General features: G+C 27.3%; 3 protein-coding genes across 3 annotated transcripts; all 3 read right to left on the bottom strand.

The window, feature by feature from the left end:
• Positions 1-12,785: 12,785 nt before the first annotated feature.
• Cathd (cathepsin D) lies at positions 12,786-16,518 on the bottom strand. The gene is made up of 8 exons (XM_074242515.1): positions 16,250-16,518; positions 15,349-15,605; positions 14,173-14,291; positions 13,901-14,100; positions 13,701-13,823; positions 13,465-13,612; positions 13,295-13,387; positions 12,786-13,191 (listed from the first exon to the last, which is right to left on the bottom strand). Exons 1-8 carry the CDS (start codon positions 16,309-16,311, stop codon positions 13,030-13,032), a joined length of 1,164 nt encoding a protein of 387 aa, XP_074098616.1. The 5' UTR covers positions 16,312-16,518; the 3' UTR covers positions 12,786-13,029.
• A 1,224-nt stretch (positions 16,519-17,742) lies between these two features.
• On the bottom strand, positions 17,743-22,619 carry LOC141527623 (lysosomal aspartic protease-like). Its single transcript, XM_074243193.1, has 9 exons — positions 22,500-22,619; positions 20,998-21,024; positions 20,799-20,922; positions 20,616-20,734; positions 20,341-20,540; positions 19,000-19,122; positions 18,762-18,930; positions 18,599-18,691; positions 17,743-18,515 (listed from the first exon to the last, which is right to left on the bottom strand). The coding sequence occupies exons 1-9, from the start codon at positions 22,617-22,619 to the stop codon at positions 18,363-18,365; spliced, it is 1,128 nt and encodes a 375-aa protein (XP_074099294.1). The 3' UTR covers positions 17,743-18,362.
• Positions 21,955-25,002, bottom strand: LOC141527176 (uncharacterized). The gene is made up of 3 exons (XM_074242517.1): positions 24,833-25,002; positions 23,110-23,315; positions 21,955-23,021 (listed from the first exon to the last, which is right to left on the bottom strand). The coding sequence occupies exons 1-3, from the start codon at positions 24,850-24,852 to the stop codon at positions 22,858-22,860; spliced, it is 390 nt and encodes a 129-aa protein (XP_074098618.1). The 5' UTR covers positions 24,853-25,002; the 3' UTR covers positions 21,955-22,857.
• Positions 25,003-25,129: the final 127 nt, after the last annotated feature.

Raw genomic sequence — 25,129 nt, 5'->3', positions numbered from 1 at the left:
AAAATAAATGAATTTAGAAATAAATAAATTTTTGTAAAGAAAATATTTTTATAAACCCTTTTTATATTTAATTATTAAAAGTTTAATTTATTATTTTTAATAATATTTAATTTTAATTATTATTATAATGTTTTTATTTTTTTTTTTTTCATAAATTAATTATAATTAGATAAAATTTTGTTTTATTAAATAATGACTTTTGTTATAATTGCACTGTACTTTTTTAACTATTGACGTTGTTAAAGATATACGCTCATCCCGCTGTTACACTCATTAAGAGCTTTCATTTCAGTACCAACATGCATTTTGATATATTTTTCATATATACATATATATGATATATATAAATATATTAAAAATTGATTATTATTATTATTATTATTTGTTGATTTATAATAAATCATTTATAGTAAATTAATTTTGAGATTTTTTTGTAGAACAAAAATTCATCCTTATTTTATTTTTTTTAAAAACTCCGAACGCGGATGTTTTTCGGAGTGAAATCCGGAATCACTCCGGAATCACTCCGCAAACAAAAACTCCGGATTCACTACCTACGCGGAGTGATTAATTACTTCACTCCGGAACTCCGAGTGATGGGAGTGAAATGGGAGTGAAATTCACTCCCGATTCACTCCGGATTTTTTACAGTGTACCTGAACAACTAACAGTAGCAGCTTCCTTATCATTCTCGGTTTCTTTAGTCGATAAATTCTTCATCGCTGCTATAATAAATTCTTCTTCTTTTTCTTTAGCTAGTGCTAGTCCAGTTGCTCGGTACAGACAAGTAATTATCTGATTAACTCTTAAAGGCCCAATTTGTGCAGGATCAATTGGTTTGATGGTATTTTCTGCTGCTTCCAGATTTGGATTCGCCACATTAGCTGATTTTTTTCCTTTAGGGGCATCAGCTGATCCTAGACCGCTATCTTCGGAACCCTGGTCATAAAGGCCATCTGGTTGAACTCCAGATTCTTCATTAACTTTAACATCAATGATTTCTTCATCAGAACTGATCTTTTTACTATCATTGCTGTCATTATCACTGCAACTTTCTCCACACTCAACACCACTTCTTTCTCTTAGGTATTTTTTAGTCGATTTGATCTCCTGCTCAGTCAGCTTCGTAGTAGTCATCGCTTCTTCAAGGTACCCCAGAATCTTGAAGGAATTCGCCGGGTCGCTGATGTAGTAGCTTCTCTGCCAGAACTCCAATTCTATTTCGTGTAAGTTCTTCATGAAGATTTTGTGGACCCAGACACGCCAAGAACGCTTTACTGGCTGATCGGATCCTTGGAGAGATTTGCAGAAGGCAATCCAGGTGTCGTTCTTGCCTTTTGGACTCGCGTTTACCAGGTCAGAGATATAGTGGTGGTACAACATCTGAAATGGACAGCTCACCGCGATTGCTAGCACAAAGTCTTCTGTTGTTATTGGTTTTAATTTTGAGAAAGACATATTGGTAGGTGATGTTCTTATTAAATTATAGAGTCCAAATTATATGCAACAAAGACCCAAAGATATTGTTAAGCTTGCCACCAAATTGTGGTAAAAATTATACAGAACAACGTTTAAAAAATAATTCGAAAAAAAAAGCTGTCAAAATAACACTTCAACAATTTTGGAAAAGTTAAATAAAACTGATTCACACAAAATATAAAAAATTTTATACAAAATATTAAAGATAAATAATATGAAAATTATCCACACAAAACATAAAAAATTTTTTATAAATATTAAGGATAAATTATATGAAAATTATCTATAAGAATGATGCACTAATTATTGAGAACAGAATTGAAGGAAAAAAAATGAATCATATTTGTTAGGACAAATTTTATCAACCACTATTGAACACCAACAAGTTTTGAAGGGAACTAAGCTTAAGTATATGAAAAAGTAATCGTTTGGCAAATGAAAATGGCAGTCTTATCATGGAAGTGGGGGTTGAAAAATTTAAAGTACAGAGTTTGAGTAAGTAATAGAAAAATTGATGATGAATGACACATAACTCAAGTAAACTGGAAGTTTAAATTATCCCAAGGTAATATAATAAAGAAATATTACCTGGGTCAGATGGTTGAAATTTGTATATCACTAGGGTAATCAGCATTGAGAATCCAGGTACAAGTTTTTGTTACAAGAATTGTGAGAAGGAAATGACAGTGTATATGACTCGATGGATAATTATTGTTCGTAAATATTTTTGAGTACAGTATAGTATTTCATAGAAGTTTAAATATAATATATTGCAAGTATATTCGAAGATGGTAAATGACTAAGGTAGACATTTGATTTATGATTATACGCTGAGATAAAAATTATTTTACTGTTACAATATAGTTATAATTTGGAAATGGAATGAATAATAACAAAAATAATTAACAACAAATATTATTTTAGCTTTGTTAATAACTTATAAGTTACTATCGAAATGTTAATAAGTACTATCTGGCATAACACTGAGTAGAATGTAGATATTACTGGATGCTATTTAGATAGTACTGGGTATTAGCTGAAATTTCATAATGTTTGAATTAAAATTATCAACATCAATCTGGTTTTCAGATCTATTGACACTCCCCTTCAACAATTATGTGGTTTTATATTTTTCAAATATATTACGGGCTGTACAAGATCATGACAAAATATAAAAAAAATTTAATTGAAATAACAATGAATATACAATTATATTATTTATGGATAGTATTTGTATTTACACACGCAGAAAAAAATTTTGTTAAGAAAATCTAAGATATGTTGTGGTAACGAATGAATTTGTTAACATAGGGATGACAAATCATATGTTAAAATAATAAAATTTAGGATATAACAAGTTATTGATATATTATAACAACAAAACAATTTTGTTAGTATGGCAAAATCTTTTAGTTGATTCGACAAAATACTTTAGTTGGTATCACAAATTTTTTTGTTAAAACAGTAAAATTGTTCTATTAAAATGACAAAGAAAATTTGTTAGAGTAACAAAGACAATTTGTTGAAGTAATGAAGAGAATTTGTAAGAATAACAATGAGAATTTGTTGGAATAACCCATTGAGTTTCATTATACACAATCATTTTCGTGATAAGCTTTAGAGGATTTGGAAAATATTTTGGTAACAAATTAGTTTTGTTATTGCAACAAAGTCATTTTGTTACAGCAACAAAGTCATTTTATGGCAGCAACAAAATGATTTTGTTAGAGAAACAAATTAATTTTATGATTGAACAAATTGGTTTGTTAGTACAACTTGAAACATTTTGTTAATGTAACTAATGGATTTGTTGCTATAACTATATTCATTTGTTACCACAACATATTTTTCAGTTATCCCGTCTATTGTTATTTCAACAAAATCGTTTTTATGCGTGCATAAATTTCAATTATTTCATCATTTTTAATTCTTTTCAATCAATATTTTTAAACAGGGAGATGTCCAAATTGAGAATTTTTTATTTTACTCGAATCATTGTCAATCGTTACAAATCAATGACGATGACAGTATATCTCTGTAAATTCTAGTAAATAAAAACAAAAAATTAAATAAAAAAATTAATTGTGTTAAAGTAGGTTAAAATTATCTGACTATATTAAATAAGGTTTAATTGTAAATTTCTCTTAAATGTTTAAGTCTATTTTTGTGTATGGTAAAAGATACCATTTTAAATTTATATCTTATAAAAATTTCACTTAAATAATGATTAAAAAAAAAACTTTTTGATTAAATTCTTTATTAAGCTTTTTATTTATTTATTTTTTTTTTTATTTTATCACAAATATCCATTAGCTAAGTCTTATTACCTGCCGGTACCTATTACTAAATTTCAATTTATAAAGTATACAAAAAATATGATAACATAAGATTAAAACAACAATAAAAATATAAAACTTGGTAGGTAATGAATTTTGACATTAATGTATTCTATTACATTATGGAATTAACGATAATACCGTATTAGTTTGACGTAATCTTACGTGTATAGTATTTTAAATCGATCTTCTGACGTATTTGAAACAATGTATAGTGAACAATAGTATGAGGATGTAGAATCACCATTATGATTCTTCGTTATCTTCAAAAACCTCGTCATCTTCTGGAGAATCTTCTTCAATAGAAATCTCAGCTTCTTTGATTTTTTTACACAAGTTTTCGAAATCCTCAACATTTTCTGGCATCAACGTTATCGTGACTGAGAAATGAGATTCTGTAAAAGAAACAATCACTAATATTGAATCATGTTTAATAATTATGATGACGAAAATAATCTGTGATACATACTTTCAGTCTTCATCAGAATTTGATTATTCTTTAAAATTATAACTGTAATATCTCTTACTTCGTAGCCCGAACCCAATTTAGGTCCTTCTTTATTGTAAACTAGGTAAAATGATCTGAAAAGTTTAGATTTTAAGAAAAATTTATTTACTAAAGAAAGAAAACTGAAAAGTGGTGGAACTTGCAGGCCAGTTTTGAAATTCGCCGTTATTTTTGAGGACTTTTTGTACTGCAATATCTTTTAAACGCATCGTTTGATTTTAGTTTCCTTAATGGCCTTTGCAGTAGTATATTTAAACACAAAAAGTGTATACGAGGTTTTGAGTTGATCAGTGAAAGAATTTATAAGTTACTTTAAAAAAAATTATGTTAAAATTTTTTTTCGGTTTCTTTTTTTGCGTTATAAAAATTTTTGCGTCATTGCATCAAAAAAAAATTGTATTAAATATTTAACACTTTTTTGTATTGGTTTTAAGAAAATTAACACAAAAAAGTATTAAAATTTACATATAAAAATATTAAATATTTAACAAAAAAATTTTCAACACAAAATTGATAGACGTAAAGTTTTTCACTGAAAAATTTTTCACAGAAGTAGTTAAAAAGATTTTTCATAGGACTGCAAAACAGGGACATTCGATGAAAACGCAATTTTCGAAAATCGGGGGAAGGGTGATATAAATAATTTCCTACATTTAAAAATTATTAATTTTCATTGCGGGAAGTTGAAAAAATAGTTTAACATTTAATTGGTTCATGAAAATGTACTTTAGCTTACTCTTCAGGGAAATAAATTGTTGCTACTCCAGACATTGACCCTAGCTTGTAATCTAATGCGTCTCTAAAAAATTTGATATTTTCTGCTGTAGGTGAGACTCCTTCAGGTAACTCCAAAACAGGAAATTCTTCCACTACTGGATCTAGAATTATTAAAAAAATTTTTAATTTGCTTTTTACCCTTAAAATTAAATCTTCGCTTTCGTTGAAACTATAAAAATCTGATTCTCACTTTTTGCTGATTTAATGCCGTTTTGGATGCTGTTTTTGTTTCATTGTGAAGCGTCATCTTGATCATATTGGAGCAAGCTACAAAAAAATGAGATAATAATAACTTAAAATCGTTATGATCAGGGTAATTGAGGAGCCGATTTTCAAAAGGGTATCTTTTCATATTTTAAAAACGCAGTTTTTTTAACTTTTAAATATTAATTACTTGGAAAATTATAAAGGTTTCTAAATGAAAATCGAATTGTAGCTTCATAATCGATAGCACTTGATAGCTAAATTAAAAAAGTTCAATAAAAATATTTATAATTTTTATAACCAGTTTTTTGTCTCGATTAATAAAAAATGAAAAGATACTCCTTTGAAACTCAACTCCTCAATTCCAAGGATATAAAATCAAAAAATCTGTTTCATACCCTCACATCACATACATTTCAGACACTTACTTGTCATGAAAATAGCATCGTTTTCATATGATATCTCGCTAATATCACTCAAGTAGAATTGGAAACCGTTTTCTTCGTCATTTTTGATTCATACTGTCAAGCTAAATAAATATTGAATATTGCATTATTAAAAAAATTCATTTCTCAATAAACAGGAAATAAATAATCGAAATTATTATAAAGTGTTAGCTTACTCTGTAGTAACATAAAGTGTGCCTGTTCCAAGTTCATTATCGTTGTATTCATTCGATTCGTTTTTCTTGAAATAAACCGTGACATTATTATAAATCGCGTTCATAGAGAATTCGGATGGAACCCTCACAGGATATAAATCAGCCATAGTTAGAACTATGAATGCAAAAATGTATATTAAAATTTAATAATTTTCGATTCTTCAAATATAAATAAAAAACTAGAAATTAACTTACAAGGTAATCGCGTCACTTGGAACTATTGATAATAAAGTTCTATTCTATTTTAAGGAATTACCATTATATACTTGCGGACATTGACAAAATCTTCACTGATAACTGTTGATGAGTGTTCTATTTCAATAAACTAGAAAACAGTTTGATTTAGAGTAACGAGCATTGAATTTTATCCATAATTAATGTCCTAATCTCAATGACATTGTATTCAATATTTACAATAAGAATGATAAAATTATAACCCAATTATAAATTAACTTTAAATTAGGATTAAATTATTTTTCAATCATTAGACGGTTTTTATCATTGTTATTGTGACTATTGAATACAATGTCATTGAGATTAGGACATTAATTATGGATAAAATTCAATGTTCGTTAATATATAGTACTATATAGATCAGATTATTTTCTAGTTTATCAAAATAGAACACTCATCATTAGTTATCAATGATGATTTTGTTGATGTCCACAAGTATATTATGGTAAGTTCTCACCATAGAATAATACATTATTGTAAGTTGTCTCAAGTGATAAATGACCACTTTGATTGTAAGTATATATTTTTTTTTTTTTACAATTTATGTTTGAAATCTATTTTTACACTGAAAGAATGAGAAGTTATTGTTCAGAAAAAATTGCCTACACTGAAAAAAAAAATGAACTTCAATCAAGAGAAAAATTCTTGAACCAAGAAAACAATTTTGAAGAAGTTCATTGTCTTGAATCTACACGAAAAATTCTTGAATCAAGTAAAATTTACTTAAACCAAGACAAATTTCTTAATTTAAGAATTTTTTTACTCAAATCAAGAATATGAAATTCTTCAAAATTATTTACTTGATTCAAGTTAATTTTTTTTTCTGTGTAGGCTCAAAAATTTGCTGAAGTAATCCATTTAAATTTATAAAGTTTTTGACACAAAAATATAATTATCCGACTTTATTATAAAATATTTGACTTCATTATAATAAACGAATTAATTTAACTTGATTGGGGTAAAAATTATTAAGGATATATGTTTTTGTGCCAAGAAAATTTTCTTAATAATAATATTTCTTCTCTCATTGTATAAGAATTGATATTCATTGAATTTAATTTTCTTATAAATAATTTATTTATTTTATAATAGTATTATGAGACAATTATTTATATTAAACTGCATATTCATAATAAATTTCTGATTTTATAGTTTAACAATGACTAATATTAATACCGGGAAAATTCCAATTGAGTTCCCCATGACCAATATTTACCATGATGTTGTAGTTTATTTCAAGAAAAACGAATCGAATGAGTGCAACGATAACGAACTAAGAACCGGAACCCTTTATGTTACTACAGAGTAAGCTAACATTTCCATAATTTCAATTATTAATTTTTTACTGTCTATTTAAGAATTGATTATTTATAATAATTCAATATTCAAAATTTATTTAGCATGACAGTATGGATCAAAAAAAATGGCGAACGTGATATTAGCGAAGAGTCAACAAAGAACGATGCTATTTTTGCTAAGAGCGTACTAGACAAATTGAATGAGGAGAAGGAGGAAAGGAAAAAGCAGTATGATGAACTCAAGAATGAGTTTAAGAGGGTAGAAGAAAAAAACGCAGAGCTTGAAAGATGGAAGAATTCGAAGCGGAAATCAAAGTGAAATGCTGTGAAAACAGTATTAACGGGAAAGAGTTGGAGAAGAAGGTGGAAGAGAAAGACGAGAATATGGAAAGTGTAATAAATACATTGAGAAAGAACATAGAAAGCATTGAAGATAAAATGAAGAAAGTGTCTAAAATAACAGAGGACATAGCAGTAAATGAGAATACACTTGACGAGATCGTAAGATGGAAAGAAGATATAGAGAAAGAAAAAAAGAAGAATAACTTGATAATTTTCGGATGGGATAGCAGCAGGGGTATTGTAAACAAAGAGCAGGTCTCTAAGTTTTTCATGGAAGAGTTAGGGACAAGTGTCACGCCTGAAGACATCGATGAGGTCAAAAGTATAAGAAGAAGTCAGAATAAGATGATTTGAGTTAAAATGAAGACGTTGAAGAACAAAAAGGAGATCTTCGAGAATAGATGGAAGCTAAAGGGAAAAAAAATGTTTATTGAGAATGACAGAACGAAAAAGGAAATAGAAGATCAAAAAGAGCTCGCCAGAAGGGCGTACATAGCCAGACGAGAAGGAAGAAAGGTTAAAGTGGGATTTCGGAAAATGTGGATAGATGGCGAGCTGTGGTTGTGGGACGGAAAAGAAAAACTGCTGAGAAGAACAAGAAAAGAAGGTCAGTAAGATAAGAAAATAGTAATGAGAGGGGGAGGGGGGGGGGTATAATATTATGGTATTAGCTGGTCTGTAGGGGAAAAAAGAGAGATTTTGGGATTTTATTTGGAAGTTTGTTGGGATGTGACTGGATAGAGTAAGAAAGTTTGAATAACTGGAACGAAGGATTACGTCGAGAATGGAATTGGAAGTGCAAAACCGGTTAAGAAGTAGAAGAAGAACAGAAAAGTAGGAAAGTAAAAGTCTAGGAAGAAATTATTACAAGGGTAAGAAGAGAGTCGGCGAAAGAAGAAGTAAAAAGAGTGAATAGAGAGGGCCTTATGGAGAAGAGTCAAAATTAAAGATAAAGTATGGAGTTTAATAAATATTTAATACGAGGATTAAGAAAGGAAGTGGCTGGAAAAATACAACAACTGGATGGAGGATAGTAAAGAAGGAATAATGCGAGAACATGATGTGAAGGAAGCACGGAAATTATGGTTAATTAAAGAGAAAAAATATAGTCAGAAGATATATTGTTTAAACACTGAAGACAGGAAAATACTGGAGCTATTTATTAAGAGAGGTTAAATCGTTTTCACTGGAAAAAATGGTAAAAATAAGGGTGGTGGTTATGGATATTATTGAGGGGAGTATGCAGCTCAATTATGGACTACGGGATTACTAATTCACATTCACGAGAGATCATAAAAATAATAAAGTTCGATATATATTGGACTCAGTATAAGCAACCGAAGTAAAAATAGAAAGACAAGTGTAATTTTTTTTGGTGCACAGCAATAATATAATTAAATAATTATAAAAGAACTACAGTACAAAGTAGAATTATTCAATCAAAGCATTGTTAAAATAAGAGGAAGAATATGAAAGCAAGACAGAGAAATTTTTAAATATAAAAAATCTTTGTAAAAACTTTGTAAAACACAATTTATGTGATACAAATAAAACCTATTTATTATTTATATATTGAACTCTGACTATCAATCATCGATAGCAAAACTGGAAGATGAAATATACAAGAAGGTACAAAAAAAAGGAAGAAAAATGGGTACAGAGCTAGAAAAAGGTAAAGATAAGCTGAAATTTGAAAGAAACGACTCCAAATGGTGGAAATTGGAGGAAGAATTGGAAAAGTGCTGCATTAGGAGAAAAGCTAATCAACATCGAATGACAGAGGGCTGGTAGGATGACGAGTATAAACAAAGCTTAAAAGAAAACTCAACAAAGACGAGAGGTGAAAAGTACGGTTGCATATGCATTATTTTTTAATCTAAAAGGTGTTTTTTACAATCTGGACAAGGAGATATTAATGCATTAATAGAAAAACAATCTTGATTCAAGAAACTTTTTTTCTTCAAAATTTGAACTCTTGAAACTCGATATAGATATATTTCTTTCAAGAATTTTTGTCTCTTGGTTCAAGATAGGCGATAACATTGATTCAAGATGTTACCGACTTGTGTTCAGAATGGCTTTTTTTTGTCATTAATTTACTTATTTCCAAGAAATATTTTTTTTTCGGTATAACAATTAAAGACTATTTAGTTTTTGAAATATACTTTGATGAATTATTTCAAGTTTTTTAAACGATAATGTTATTTTGATTGAAAATTTAAATGTATCGATTGAAGATAATATAGCTCTTAAGCCAAGAAAATCTAAATCAAGACAAGAAATTCTTAAAGCAAAATAATCATTTGTCTTCCAAAATAAATTCTTCGATCAAGAAAATATCTCTTGAGTCAACATAAATGTTCTATCAGTGTGGATAAACTGGAGTAGAAGAGGGTCTAATAGAGCAAGTTAAAAGAATCTATAAGGCGAGACATCGGAGGTGTGTTTAACGGTACAGGAAGTAAGGGAAGAATCTCCATTTAGCTCACCTAGGAAGAAGTTGGTTTTACTTTTTGAAATATGCCACACAATGTTGTTATAGCATATAATGAAGAAGAAATAAGATGAATGATATGAATCTGTGAGCTAAATTTTAGTCTGAAGAAGCTACAAGTGAGTATAGGAAAAACCACATTGATGAAATGTAGCAATGGAGGATAAGAGGGAGGTAAAAAGTAAGAAAATAGATATAAAGAAGAAAAAAGAGCAAAAATAAAAATATCTGCTATCTGGAGCATAAATTCATATGAAATAACAGAGAACAAAAGAAGTGTAAAAGGAGGGGTAAGAAAAGAAAAATAGGCAACGAGGAAAATGTGAAGTTTGAGAGAGAAAATAAACAATATTTTAAAGCTTCGAAAATACTACTAGGGGAAGAAATACTTGGGGAAGAAAATGAGCAAAACCATTAAGGATACAGACTGGAATGCGCTAAGTATCAGAGGAGAAGCAATATCGATAAGTCAAAATTTAATAGGAGGTATAAAAAATTAGTTGATGAAGAACTATCACAATTCTGGGATGAAACAAATGAGTCGAAGTATGATGGTAAAACTAAAATGCGGGAGTAAGTGGAATGTACGGAAATTAGTACTTATTGGGAATAAAAAAAAAAATGAACGCTTTGCAGGGAGCAGTCGGAAAGTGTTAAAAATTTAGGAAGGATATGTAAAAAAAGTAGCAACGGGAGAGGATCTAAATGTGTTTAAAGGAAAAGAGGCAGTCAAAGTGAAATGGATAAAGGAGTGGATGGAAAAATTGAGAAACATAAAATGTGTAAAAAGTCAGGGATTTTCTTTTTTGAGTTTAAAGATACTATAAAATCTCTACCCAGCCTTCATCGGGTCCTGTATGCCATTAGACGAATAAAAAAGTCGAGTGATTTTTAAAAGATGAATTTTGTACTGAAATATAAAATATACTTAGTCAAATCATAATTGAATAAATTAATACACTTATATATTATTATTATTATTATTATTATTATTATTATTATTATTATTATTACTACTATTATTGTTGTTGTTGTGAACCATTGTAAATCGCAAATGTAAATAAATAAGTAAACAAAAAAATTCCAATGTTTTCACTACACTGCATCATATCATACCTACCTTATTGGCTTTCTATACCTCCATGTGTATAAAAAGTACATTCAATAATTAATTTATCAATAGTAGTGAAGTAAATCATCTTGAGCTTTGGTGATAAGAATTTTATTTATCAACTTAAATAATTTTTCAACTATATAATAACTAAATAATTTGTTTAATGAAAAATATAAAACTTTTTATGATTTTAATATTTTAATTTATCAAGGGTTAATAAAATTTCTACTAATTTCACTTACCTAGCATCGACCATCAGTATCTCGGTCATTATTTAAACAACAAAATTTATTTGTGGTGTTAAATTTGTTACTTGATTAGATTCAAAGCATTCATTAATTATGTCGGTCAATGCTGAATCCCATCAATGCTAACTTGATGGATGTAATTATGTCAGTCTGTAAACTAAGCAATAATTTTATCTAAAAATATATCAACAAATCATGATAATTCGCTGATAAAAACCAATGCTTGCTAAAGCGCTGATTTCAAAGATTTAATAACGGGACTACACTCAGATGATGTTCTGAACGGTAATTCTAACTTCTAGTACCGTATGAAAAACCTGAAATTAAATCGTACACATTTTGTATCAATTAGTTTTGATATCTATATTTATATTATATGTATCAAGTAGTATTACAAGTTGTCTGTGCTAGATATTTAATCTCATAAGTTTACTTGTAGGTAATCCTAAAGAAGTCATAAATAAACATACAACATTTGTTATATTAAATAATACTGACTAGAAACTTTGCAGTCACTATGTGACTGCCGTGACTTTTGAACTATAAATAAATAAAATTTTGCTTTATTAAATAATGACTTTTGTTAAAGTGCACTATACTTTTTTAAATATTGACGTTTTTAAAGATATAAGCTCATCCCGATATTACACTCATCAAGAGCTTTCATTTGAGTACCCACATGCATTTTTGATATATTTTTCATATATACATATATATAAATATATAAATATATGAAAAAATGATGTGGATACTTAAATGAAAGCCCTTGATGAGTGTGGCATCAGGATAAGTTTATATCTTTAAAAATGTCAATAGTTCACGAGATACAAGTTAATTTCTAATAATAGAGCATTTTCGAATACAGCCTAAATACTTATCATCACAAATTGATTATTGGTGAAAATGATATGAAACCATGAAAAGGCACAACTCCAACGATATCAAATTTAATAATAATTGCATAATTTCGGAATTTTTTGAACTAAAGTAAAATAAATAAATTGAAAACAGAAAAACAATCAGAACTTAAGAATTCATACATAAAAATTTCAATCTTTTATATATAATAAGTAAATAAAAAAATACCATATTAATGTTTATTAGAAATTTATTACTGAGAGTATAACTATCACTATATATTATTATTATTATTATTATTATTATTATTATTATTATAAATAATAAACATTGAAAATAAAAAGAGTAAAAGTAAATAAAAATAAACTACTTTAATTCGGTTCAGCAGGTAAAATTAAATTGATAATTAAAATAAAAACAATTTTTTAAATTACTCTCCATTTCTAATGTGATATTAAAATATGAAATTTGATGTTTCATTTAGCAATAGCAAACCCGACACGGTTGTTCTCCATATCAAATTCAGTGTAAAATCGACCGATGAAAACATCTCCAAGAATCCACAAGGGTCCATTTGGTGGTGGAATATCAATACCCATGAATCCACTGATGCAGATTGTTTTACCAAATTGACTTACCTATTACAAAATAATTCAACCACAGTAATTAATATACATATACATCTATATAAAAGTACTTATTATTAATTATTCAATATTGATAAAAAATTTTCAGCTATACCTTGAGTGTATAATCTTCACCAGACAAAGAGAATTTCCGACCGCCAAAAACGAAGTCAATTTTAGGTAGCGAGGGAATCAAACTGCAATTAATCTATTGAAAAAAGAGCATCGATTAATTGATAATATTGTTTATTATTATTTTATTAGTGGATTAATTAATCCATTTACCACAGCTTCACCACCAGGAAGAGGTAAACTACCAAGTGCCTTGTTAATTGCTTCAATTTCTTTTACTGGACCAGCAATCAAAGAGGTACCAGTGTCTGCAATAGCTTGACAACCGTTTTCACAAACAACTTGGTCTCCAATTTGTATTCTATAATTTTTTCATGAATTATGGAGATGCAATTTTTTTACATAATATTAATTTTAGTATAATTATAGAAAGAATAACAAAAACATACTTGTCCATTTTAAATTGCCAATAAGCTTGACGATCAACTGGTACATATGTAAAGTCACCCTCATAGTGTTCAGGGTCAGATCCACCAAGAATCATCTCACCTCCAAGATTTGCCTGTGGATCTCTTAAATACATTTTTTATATTTAAACAACTGAGATAGTTATATTCAAAAGTGATCTTTTTATTTTTAAATTAACTACCTATTCAAGTAGAAGCTGAAAATCTTCTGAGATATTAATCCTTGATCATACATGTTATTGAAAGGAGGCTTAACACCATCGACAGCTATTCGTTCATAAGCCATACCTAAAATACCATCAAATTTAGCAGCGACAAAAGCCAGTCCCGGTTCACTCATTGCTTCAGCAAATGTTTGATCTTTAATATCTATTCCAGCCAACTATAAAAAATTCAATATTATCAAAATATGCTCCTAGATGAACTATATAAAATATTCAATAAGTTTTCTTACAGTAACAACGTCTGTAGATAAGAATCCAGAGAGACTGCCTGATCCATATCTGATAGCGAATTCAGTACCATTTTGTTTGTAAGTTTGTGATTTCTTGCTATCGTATTTATTGTGTAACACTGGAAAAAAAATGATATGGAGTAAACATAAAAAAAAGGAAAATCATATATACTGATAGAAAAATTCGCTCGAATCAAGAGAAAAAATCTCCAACCAAAAAAATCATTTTGAAGAGTTTGATCAAAAAGTTTTTCTGAATTCAATTAAATTTCACTTGGTTCAAATTGATTTCTTTAGTTTAATATTTTTTTCCTTGAATCAAATTAATTTCTTTATCACTGTATTTTCTAATTAAGGGGCTAGAATAGTCAGAATTTTCAAAAAATCGATTTTTTTTTACATTTTTTTTTTAATATAATATCTTAAAAATATTCTCTCAAAATTTGAAGTGAATCCGACAAATACTTTTTGAGTTATTCGACAAATAACAAAGGTTTTTAGAATACATAAAAAAACTTGTGTCTGATCGAAAGATTTTTTTTTCAAAAATTTTGATTTTTTATAAACAATTAACTGTTTGTTTTTTCCCAAAAATCTACAGAAAAATTTCCTGAGGCCGCCATTTAGTTAATTTTCAAAAAAAAAAAATTAAGCTTCGATCATGCACAAGATTATCTATTAACAAAACTAATTTTGTTTGTCCGACTGATTTTCGAAGGAACTTTTTTAGAACTGGGCCTACACAAACAGCCATGACTTTTGAAATTATCATTTTTTTTTTTTTTTTTTTTTTTTTTTTTTTTTCAAATTTTCGTCAAGTCAAGTCAAAACATTGTGTAATGATGCCATATTACCTTTATAAAATAAAATGATTTACTGGCAAAAAAATTATCGAAAATTCACGAAGATTAAGTTAGCCGACATCTAAAAATTTTTAGAATTTTTTTTTATTGAAAAAATTATAAAAAAATTTTTTTAATTTTTACTTGTGAAAAACTTGAAAAACTATAAGTGCAATTTTTAAAAATATTTTCTAGCTCTAATTTAATGAATTAAAAAAATCAAAAAATTAAAAGTGTCGGCTAATTTTATTGTCATTGAAAATTCTAATTTTCTCATGTCTCCGACTACCCCTAACCCCTTGTCAATAGTATAACTGATATTTTTATTACTTACAACAAGCTATGTTGGTGTAATGACATTTCTTTGATGGAATCCATAGATTTGATGATCCAGTATCAAAAACAACGTTGAATTTTTGTGGTGGCTTGCCGATCGTGATTTCTCCATAGTATTGAGCGTCCATGTAGTTGGACAGTGGCTCTGGACTTCCATCATAAAAACTACTGGTATATCTTAGACGTACTTGATGAACCTCTGTTCCTACTTCTTTCAAAGTTGTTCTGACGGTTGGAATTTTATGCATAGGAATTCTGTGAAAAATGATTCATTATTGAAAGTAATTTTTTAACATAAAAAAAATACTATCTAAATTATTATAAATAATCAATATAAATATATTACACAGCTAAACTTGAGTGAATGTTTTGTAATGAAATTAAAGAGCAGGAAATATATTCTAAAATCGATTAATTTGATTAAAAATATTTTATGTCAGCAAATATCCACTTGTATATACAATTAGTTATTTTCAAAACAGTACTGTAAAGTGTGTTTATTTAAAAATGATAATTTTTTTATAAAACTGATGATTTCTTTCATTATTTAATTTGCATAAATGGAAAATTATGAGTCTGATAAGTTAAGAATGACCCTCTTTAATCAAAACAAAGGTCAACTTTATTAATGCAATACTATGTCTAAGATTTAATTAAATACGCGTATTTTATAATACTTTTTATAAATTATTTTTTAAAAAATAGGAAATTTTTTTTATTAATTGCTAATAGTAAATGTTTGTCGATTTTTTATTAAATATTCAATTAATAAGAATGGAACAAAAATTAAAATGATTATATATTTATTAATACTTCAATTTAGTATGAAAAATGATGATCAAGAAATGAATATAAGCAACAGTATCATGGATAAAAAATATTAAAAATAATTAGCTTACCTTAATAACGACGCATTTGATAATGTTAGAATAAAGGCAAGCCATGGCAACAGTCGCCACATTTTAACAAATCAAAATAATTCGTTATTTATAAAACAGAGATAAATTCTTTTCAGAATTTTGATTGATGTGATAATATTATTGAAAATTTGTAGACAGCTCACTGCCTAGCTTGCAACTAAACGCAAAATGTTGTAGAATATTATTTTGTCGTGGTTATTATAACGGTTGAAGCGCAAGTTACAGTAAATGGTCAAAGTTTTATTTACGTTTTTCGTTGAATCACTGTGCGATCATATGACTAGTCACGAACCAACCACAATATACTATACATTTCAAACGCTTTATCGCTTTATCTTCTCATGGTAGTCTTTATTTGTAAAAATTTTGTTTTTATTTTATTTTCTCCGCTGCGTTGAAAGAAAGAATAACAAAAAAAAAATTATGTTTAAAACTATATTTCTCTTTATTAAAAAAAAAATTTTTTTATGAAATTATTCTATTGTATAAAAATTTTTTTTCATTTAAAAATTTCAGGTAGTTTTTTTTTACCTTTACACACTTCATTTTAACTTAAAAATATTTATGAGTAACAACTAATAACATTTTAAGTAGTTGAAATAACTTTTTGGTTTTATTACTTTAAAAAATTATGAAAAGTAAATTAGCCGACATTAAAAAATTTTTATAATTTATTTTATTGAAAAATAATTTTTAAAAAATTAAAAGAAAAATTTTCACATGCAGAAAATTTTTAAAATTATACGTGCAATTTTTTAAAAATATCTTTTTTGTTCAAATTTTAATTAATAAAAAAATCAAAAATTGTTGAGTGTCGGCTAACTTAATTTTCATTAAAAAATTACTTATCACATTAAAAAAAAATATGCGTGAAGATAATTCAAGAGGTTATATGTGCAATTATTTTTAAGCATTATTTCAAACCAATTAATAATTCACAAAATAAACAAAAAATTTTTTAATACCTGATAATAGTATGACAGACATAAAAAATATTCTTAGAATTTTCCGGCAATCAAATAATTATAAAAAAAATTTCACATGTGAAAATTAATAATAATTACAAGTGAAAATTTTTAGAAGCATTTTTCTATTGTAATTGACTTGTTATATAAATTTTTAAAATTGTCAACTGACGGATAAATTCAATATTATATAGTAATACTAAAATTAACATATTTTTAATAATTTTAAGAATCTGGGATTAATTAATAGAGATTATAATAATTAAAATTTAAAAAAATTCACTTGTAGATATTTTAAAAAATGATTGATCTAACTTCAAAGAAGTTTTTTTTATACTACTGAAGTTAGCCGTCAGCCGTCAATTTTAGAAATTTTGATAAATCAATTACAATAAAAAAATGCTTCTAAAAATTTTCACTCATAATTTTTATAAATTTTAACATGTGAAATTTTGTAATTAATTTTTTTTTTTAATAATTTAATTGTTATAAAATTTAGAAAAAAATTTTAATGTTTGTCAACTTCAGTATCATTTTTTTTAGATAATAATTTGTAAGTATGAAAAATAAAAACAGTTGTAAGTTATTTGGAAATAATTTCAGTTTCTCAATAACTTTTAGGTGTTCTTTCTATAAAAAAATAATTGTAAAAAATATTTGAAAAAAGAATTATTTGGAATATAAATTTGTACAATTAATTTATTTTTTTGAGATCAAAAAATTGTTTGCCAATTTTGGTATCATGCCTGATAATTTAAGTATTATAAAAAAAAATAATTTGCTTGAGCATAAGATTTTTGATGAGGCTGAAGTTAGCAGACACTTGACAATTTTTTTATTTTTTTTGAAAAATGAACTAGGCATAGAAAATTATTTATAAAGATGTGATTTACAATTTTTCAGAGCTTCTAAAGATGAAATTTTTAAATAAAATTTTTTTGTTAAAAAAATTCTAAAAATTATCAGATGTCTCTCAACTTCAGTATCATGATTTTTGACTTCTTTTGATATACTGTATGTAGATAATGTATGTGTATAGATATATATTATTTTACTTAAAAATATTTAAGATAAAATTGTAAAAAAAATTCTTGGTTCGCTGAGAACATCATGAGTGTTCTAAAAATTTAAAATTTAATTTTACCAAGAGCAATGGTTCCATTTAAATAAAATTCAGCATAAAACTGCATTAAAAATGCACCTCCAATTTCCCAATAACCCAATCCACTAGTATCCGGTATAAATGGTGATAAACATAACTGCATTCCATAATAAACCAACTAAAACATAAATCATAAAATTAAAAAAACAATAACGAAAGTACAACAAACTTTCATAATAAATCAAAGATTAATGGTCCTACGTGCTGAATATAATACTTTGAGTCGATTCTAAATTCAGTTCCAGCTAGAATAAATGAAACGTGTGGTAATTTAGCAAATGATCGACAGTCAACCTGAAATAAGATAATATAATAATTAAAATAAATCAATATATTTAAATTGAATAAATTTCAATCAATTTACCATATATCTGTAAGGCCAAACTTTCATAATTTCTTTTGCACCCAATAAATTATTTATTTTCATTATGTCAGCAGGTGGTCCAGATATTATGTTAACGCTGGTATCAAATATAGCTTTGCATGATGAAGTACAAAATGGAAAAGTTTTGTTTGAGTTATCAACAACGAGTCTAAAATAATACAAATTTAATTAAAGGAGATTGTTTAGTAATTAAATTAATTAAAATTATTTTTAATACCGGTCAATTTTAATCATCCAATATTTTTTAGTTATTACAGGTAACCATGTTAAACTTCCATCAACTTTAGTTCTTTCTGTCTCACCAAGAATCAAACTTCCTGCTCTATCAGTAGATGCATCGCTGAAAAAAAATTCATTAATATTAAATTAATTTGTATCTTTGGTAAATATTTACAAGTGGGGTCGACCATTTTAAGGGGTGATTTTTAGGAATTTTTTTGACAGGGAAAATAAAGGAGTTTGGGGATTGAATTTTATTTTATTTTATTAAGGGTACATTAAAGATTATTACCCTGAATTTCTATTAAAAAATATTTAATTATTACAAAGTTATTAACAATCTCTTAAAGCACTAGAATAAATTTCCCCCTCCATGGTCGGTTCGATCACTCAAAAACAAATCATCTGAAAATAAAAACCCAAATTGCTTTTTAATGAGTAAGGATGTAGTTATCGTCGCACGTACGGAATTTTTAAAATTTTAATTTCAAAAAAATGCCGACTGATTGAAAATTTTCTCACTATCCTTACTGTTTTTTTTTTGTTTTAACCCGGCTAAAAAAATCTTTGAAATAAAAATTTTTTAAATTTCTTACGTGCCACGATAACTACATCCTTACGCAGTAAAAAAATTTGGGTTTTTATTTTCAGATTATCCGTTTTTGAGTTATCGAACCGACCATGGAAGGGGAAATTTTTTCTAGTGCTTTACGAGATTGTTAATAACTTTGTAATAATTAAATATTTTTAATACAAATCAAGGGCAATAATCTTTAATGTACCCTTAATGAAATTAAAAAAATCCGATTCTCAAATTCCTTTATTTTCCCTGTCAAAAAAATTCCCAAAAATCGCCTCTTTTGTTAGATCGTCGCAATGGTATTTCCCCTTAATTTTCATTTTATTGAACGAAATTTCTACTTGATTTTATTGATAAATTTTTTTTGAAAAATTCATAAAAAATGAACGATTTAGAAAAAAAATTGATTATCACAATTTTAACTAATTTTACAAATTTTCAAAAAAAATTATGAAAATTGTTACATTCAACTTTTTTTTTTTTTAATTGTTCGTTTTTTTATGTACTTTTAAAAAAATTTTATCCAAAACCATGAGTCAAAATTTTTTCCAACTTTTGAAGGCAAAAAATCTATCGAAATTTTTATTTTTTTCTTTCATATTTTTCATCATAAATGCGCGGTAAAAATAAGTAGAATAAAAAAAATTTTTAAATTTAAAAATGTGAATTTTTTACCTAGTAATGACCCAAAACGGGGTTTACCCTACTTGTAAGTAATTACCGTATCTTTTTATTTTTTTTTTCTTTTTATAACACTACCGATTCATATAAAATGTAAAAACTGCTTTTTTAACAATCTTTTGTCCTAGCATGTTGTAAAAAAATGGTTTTAGGCTGCACTCATTCAACGAAGAAAATCCAAGACCGATAATTCCATCAGCTTTTGTCATCAGAAATGGAATGTTAGACATATGAGTCATCTCGATGAACGATTGACGAACAACTTTGACATGCGAAAACTGGAATATTAAATATATTATTAAATACTGTCTTATGCTTACGCTATTTAATTAATAATATAAAATTTATGATACATGAAAATCATCAATCGAAACTACGCCTCTCAAGCTTTCAGCTTTGCTTTCAATCACGCACTCAGTTCCATTTTCTTTAAAAGTTGACGATTTGAAGCTGTCGTATCGATTATGAATCACTAAAAATTAATTTGATTAAATACTAGATAAATTTTAAATTTACAAATTTTTATAAATAATTACTGCAAGCGATTTCAAAAAGTCCACAGTGTTGAGATGGTATCCAGGAATCAGACCATGTTGTATCAAAAATGACTTTGAATGTTTGAGCTGGTTTTCCAATACCAACAATCCCATAGTATTCCGCCTAAAATAACAATCTCTGTAATTTTACTTAATTAAAACATTAATGGCTCAAGTAAAGTTTTTATAAAATTCATACATTTAAAAATTTATATAATGAAACAGTCTCATTAGTCCATTTATTTTTGAAGCATCAATATCACTCGGAAGTTGATGTTTATTATGGGTCTTATCGTTGAATATATCAATTCTAAAGATAAAAATAAAAATAAAATTATGTCCTGCTGACCATGATTCATAGAAGATAAAGAAATTATAAATCAAATTTCGACATTAATGTAAAATTATTTTTTATTATAATTAGAATGAAATGTTTTTAATTATGTTAGTTAATTAAATAATTTACTTACACTATTGCCGCATTTATGAAGTTAAAAATAATTATAATTAATAAGTACTTAATCAAGTTATACATGATGAATTAATTTTTTTTTTCAACTTATAAGTAATACTTGATCAACTATTTTATATTTGAACAAAAATAAAATTTATAAATGATAGCAGATAACCTGGGATTCCCTCCAAACGAAACTTATGAATAAAAGTGATTCTCAATTCAATTATATATGAACCCCACCAAAGAAAGTCTTTGGAGGAAGAGATGAACTCTGTTACCAACTGATGTGAAACGATGTCGTCGCTTAAAGATATAAAACGATTATAAAATTAAAAAAATATATTAAATACTTAATTATTAAAATATAAAAAATGAAAAAAGGACTCAGAATTAGTTTTGAACACTTTTACTAAATTATACAAATTTTAATCTTAGTTTATATAAAGTTGAACACAAAAGAAATAATTTATATCATTAAATTTATGATATTTTTATTACACATTTTTAAACTCCTGTAATATTATAATATTTATTTCAAGTCATGTTATAAGTCAAAAATATTAAGTCTGTAATCAAGATATAGTTGCACATTGCACTGTTATGTTATAATTAATAAAATCAAAATTTTTACCTTTTTTTTTATGAAAGTTAGAGTATATAATTGATTAATAAATAGAAAAAATATTATATTCGAAGAAATTATAAGAATTTATGACAACTTTTTTTTCTTTAAAAATTTTCTAAGTTTTGAACCTACACATTCGACATTAAACAAGACAAACAACTATAAGTCAAAAATTTGACTGTCAAGGAAAGTCGATATATTTGTTTTTTCTTTTTTTATTCCTCAATACACCGTAGAATATTTTTGGACATTACTAATGAGTCAACATGAAACCTGGTAGTATGAATAAATATAGATATGATTCTACGGTGAATTGAGAATTTAAACTGAATAAAAAAAGAAAAATAAATAAATGTTTATCGGAAGTCAGCGATGCTAGTCTTACACAATTGTTACATAGATATTTGGTATTTTTTTTTTTTTTTTTACCAAATTGTGATACAGGAATGTATTTAGTCAACAGAAAAATAAGTTTTTTTTTGCCGTTAATACCGTATAGTTATCTCTGAAAATGCTAAACACAATTTAACATTCTTTTCTTTTTTTTTACTTAATTCGGCAATATCTTCAGCGAGAATCGTATATTCCACAGCACCGCATTAAAATATTTCCGAATTACAAATATAGTACTTATAACATTATTTGCGTACTTATTTCTTATCGTAACAATATAACAGGTTAATGTGCATGGATTTGCATGTAAGAGAGGACGATGATGAAAAACGGTAATATAATACATATTCAGGTGGGATAATATAACACTATTTAACTTAATTAATATGAATCATCCATAAAGGATGAGATTTTTTTATGTAATTTAACTGTTGTAATATATAATGGATAAAGAAAAAAAAATTAACAATGTAATCCTTTCGTCTTCTCCTACTGCACACTGATGATTCTGTTTAAATTTAAATTCACGCTTAGATGGTGATAATGTCCATAGATTACGGTGTACAGATGATGTAAGTGAAATATTAGGCAGCAGTCTTGGAATCACCGTTGCTTTCAGCTTCAACAACAGGTTTGTCTTCAACTTTAGCCTTTTTTTCAGGAGTCACACCATCAGTAGCATCCACGGCTTCTTGGCCAGCAGTGGATTTCCTTTTTATGCAACATACCTCTTCTTCGGCTGGTTTTACTGTAATCAAGATAACAAATAAAATGTTAATTATAAATAATTATCAAAGGCATTAAATATATTTTATTGTAAATAAATAAAATTATACCTGGAGAGTCACCATTTTCCGTCGACGCAACTTCTTTCTCATCGGTTTCTTTTTCTTCTGTTGATCCATTTGTTTTGGCTTCATTGTCAGCTCCATTTTCAGTTTCCGATGATCTCGAATTTTCATTAACTTCCTCTTCGGTAACCTCCTTTTTTTTTTCTTCCTCCACTACTTTCTTCTCTGGGGAAGCAACAACTTTGGTTTCTCTATAACAATAACAATAACATTATTATTAAAAAAAATGAGTCAGTTATTAAATTAATAAAATAACTTAAGCAAACAAAAAATAATGAATGACGTAAATTTTCCAAAAATAATATTCGATAATTATTTAAGTAGTTACAGGTTTTATTTATTTGATTTTTTTATTTAATCTTTAACGATATATAATACTGACATCCCGCCAGACAAAAATTCCGTCTTTGAAGAAACACATGTGCTGCCCTCTAAGTTAAACAACCTCATCCCCTCTTAGATGCTGACACCGACAAACTCATGGCATTTCAACGCGGTTTATCGCGCTCTTTCTCCTCAGCTCTCTGAATTTCCTTAACTTCATGCATCGTTTCGTTCTTTTTACTCAGTAAAACATAATAAATTTTCTTTATCCTCTACATATGATATTTTTTTACCCAACTAAAATTTACAATAGCAACTAACAGCAGAGAAAAAAAAATTGAAGACAATTCCGGTGACTACGAAAGCGAGACGCCGGGTACTATGCTAGTGTGTAGTGTATATAGTTGAGTTTACAACAGCCGTAGGATTGTTTGATGCTTCCACAACGTTGGAGAGCCAGTGGATCGATATTCCGGCCGTTCTCTTTTGGAAGTGACGCGCGTACAGTCATTATCAAAAGGCCGGTTTCTGTTTCGCTTGACTGTATGAATTCAACATTTTTATATACTGTATACGGACGATTGTACTTAGAGTTGAGTTTGTACACGACCTAAATCCAACAATTTACTGTCTACCCGCAGGAGAATGTTGGTATAATACATATACGTATATAGCTAAATTCTATAGCGTAAGCACCTTCAGGTAATCAACTTTCACAATAAATAGGAATACTAATATGACCCGGCGTCTAATATAACCATGATCTCATTTTTGTCTAGAAGAAGAAAAAGAATAATAATAATATTAACAAACATAATGTAGCAAAATACAATTTGTCATCTTTTTACAATTTAGATAATTCAAAGTAAAAAATATACAATAAAAATTTTGTTTAAAAATTATCAAGAAGACAATTTAAAAATTGCGTGGGACGATGGCAAAAAATAACTCAAACGGCCGGCGTCCCCTAGCCCTCCTGCTCGAAGTATAATTCGTTACAGCGTCAGACGATGCTACTCAATTTTCAACACCAGTTAGTAAGAAATAAACAAAAATAATTACGGATAATTGTTAATATCAATTAAAAGATGATAAAAACAACTTTTATTTCTCATCAATTCACTTTTTAAATAATTTATTAATGAGAAAGAAAAGAAGGAGATGCGCCGTCAAAGCGCGTTTCCCGCTAAATTTTTTTTGACTTAAAACAATGATAATAACTATAATAATAATTAAAAATAATTGATCAATAAAGAAAAAATAATGTAACAATAATAGAGGGTTGAACGGCGTTACTATCGTAGCGTTCTTTTACTCGAGTCGGTTGCCTTTATTATATTTTTTATTAGTAAATTAAATATAGCCTTAATAAATGAATACTTACTTAGTTTCGACATCAGCCATGGTGAATGTTGATTAATTAATCAGGAAGCACTTAGGTACACTTGAAATCCTTGAGATTAAATATATTTTTTCGTTATAAAATATATTAGTACGTATAAATTTGTGAACGACACAAGAGAAGCGAAGCACCAGAGAAACACTAATGCTACCAACGCGCAAATGGCTGAGAGACTCGTTCTCAACCACTCTCAAACTCTCCACTCGGCGATTCGCTTCGCTTCAATTCCCCCTCTCTTGATTTAGCTAGCCGGCCGGCAGCGGCCTTCAAACAATTTTC

This window comes from Cotesia typhae, unplaced genomic scaffold (genome assembly GCF_013202065.1).
Source record: "Cotesia typhae breed Kobodo isofemale line unplaced genomic scaffold, CoteBio_Ctyphae contig_4, whole genome shotgun sequence".
NCBI classification, from domain to species: domain Eukaryota; kingdom Metazoa; phylum Arthropoda; class Insecta; order Hymenoptera; family Braconidae; genus Cotesia; species Cotesia typhae.
Note: the sequence above shows the minus strand (reverse complement) of the source record. Positions and strands in the feature narration are given on the sequence as shown.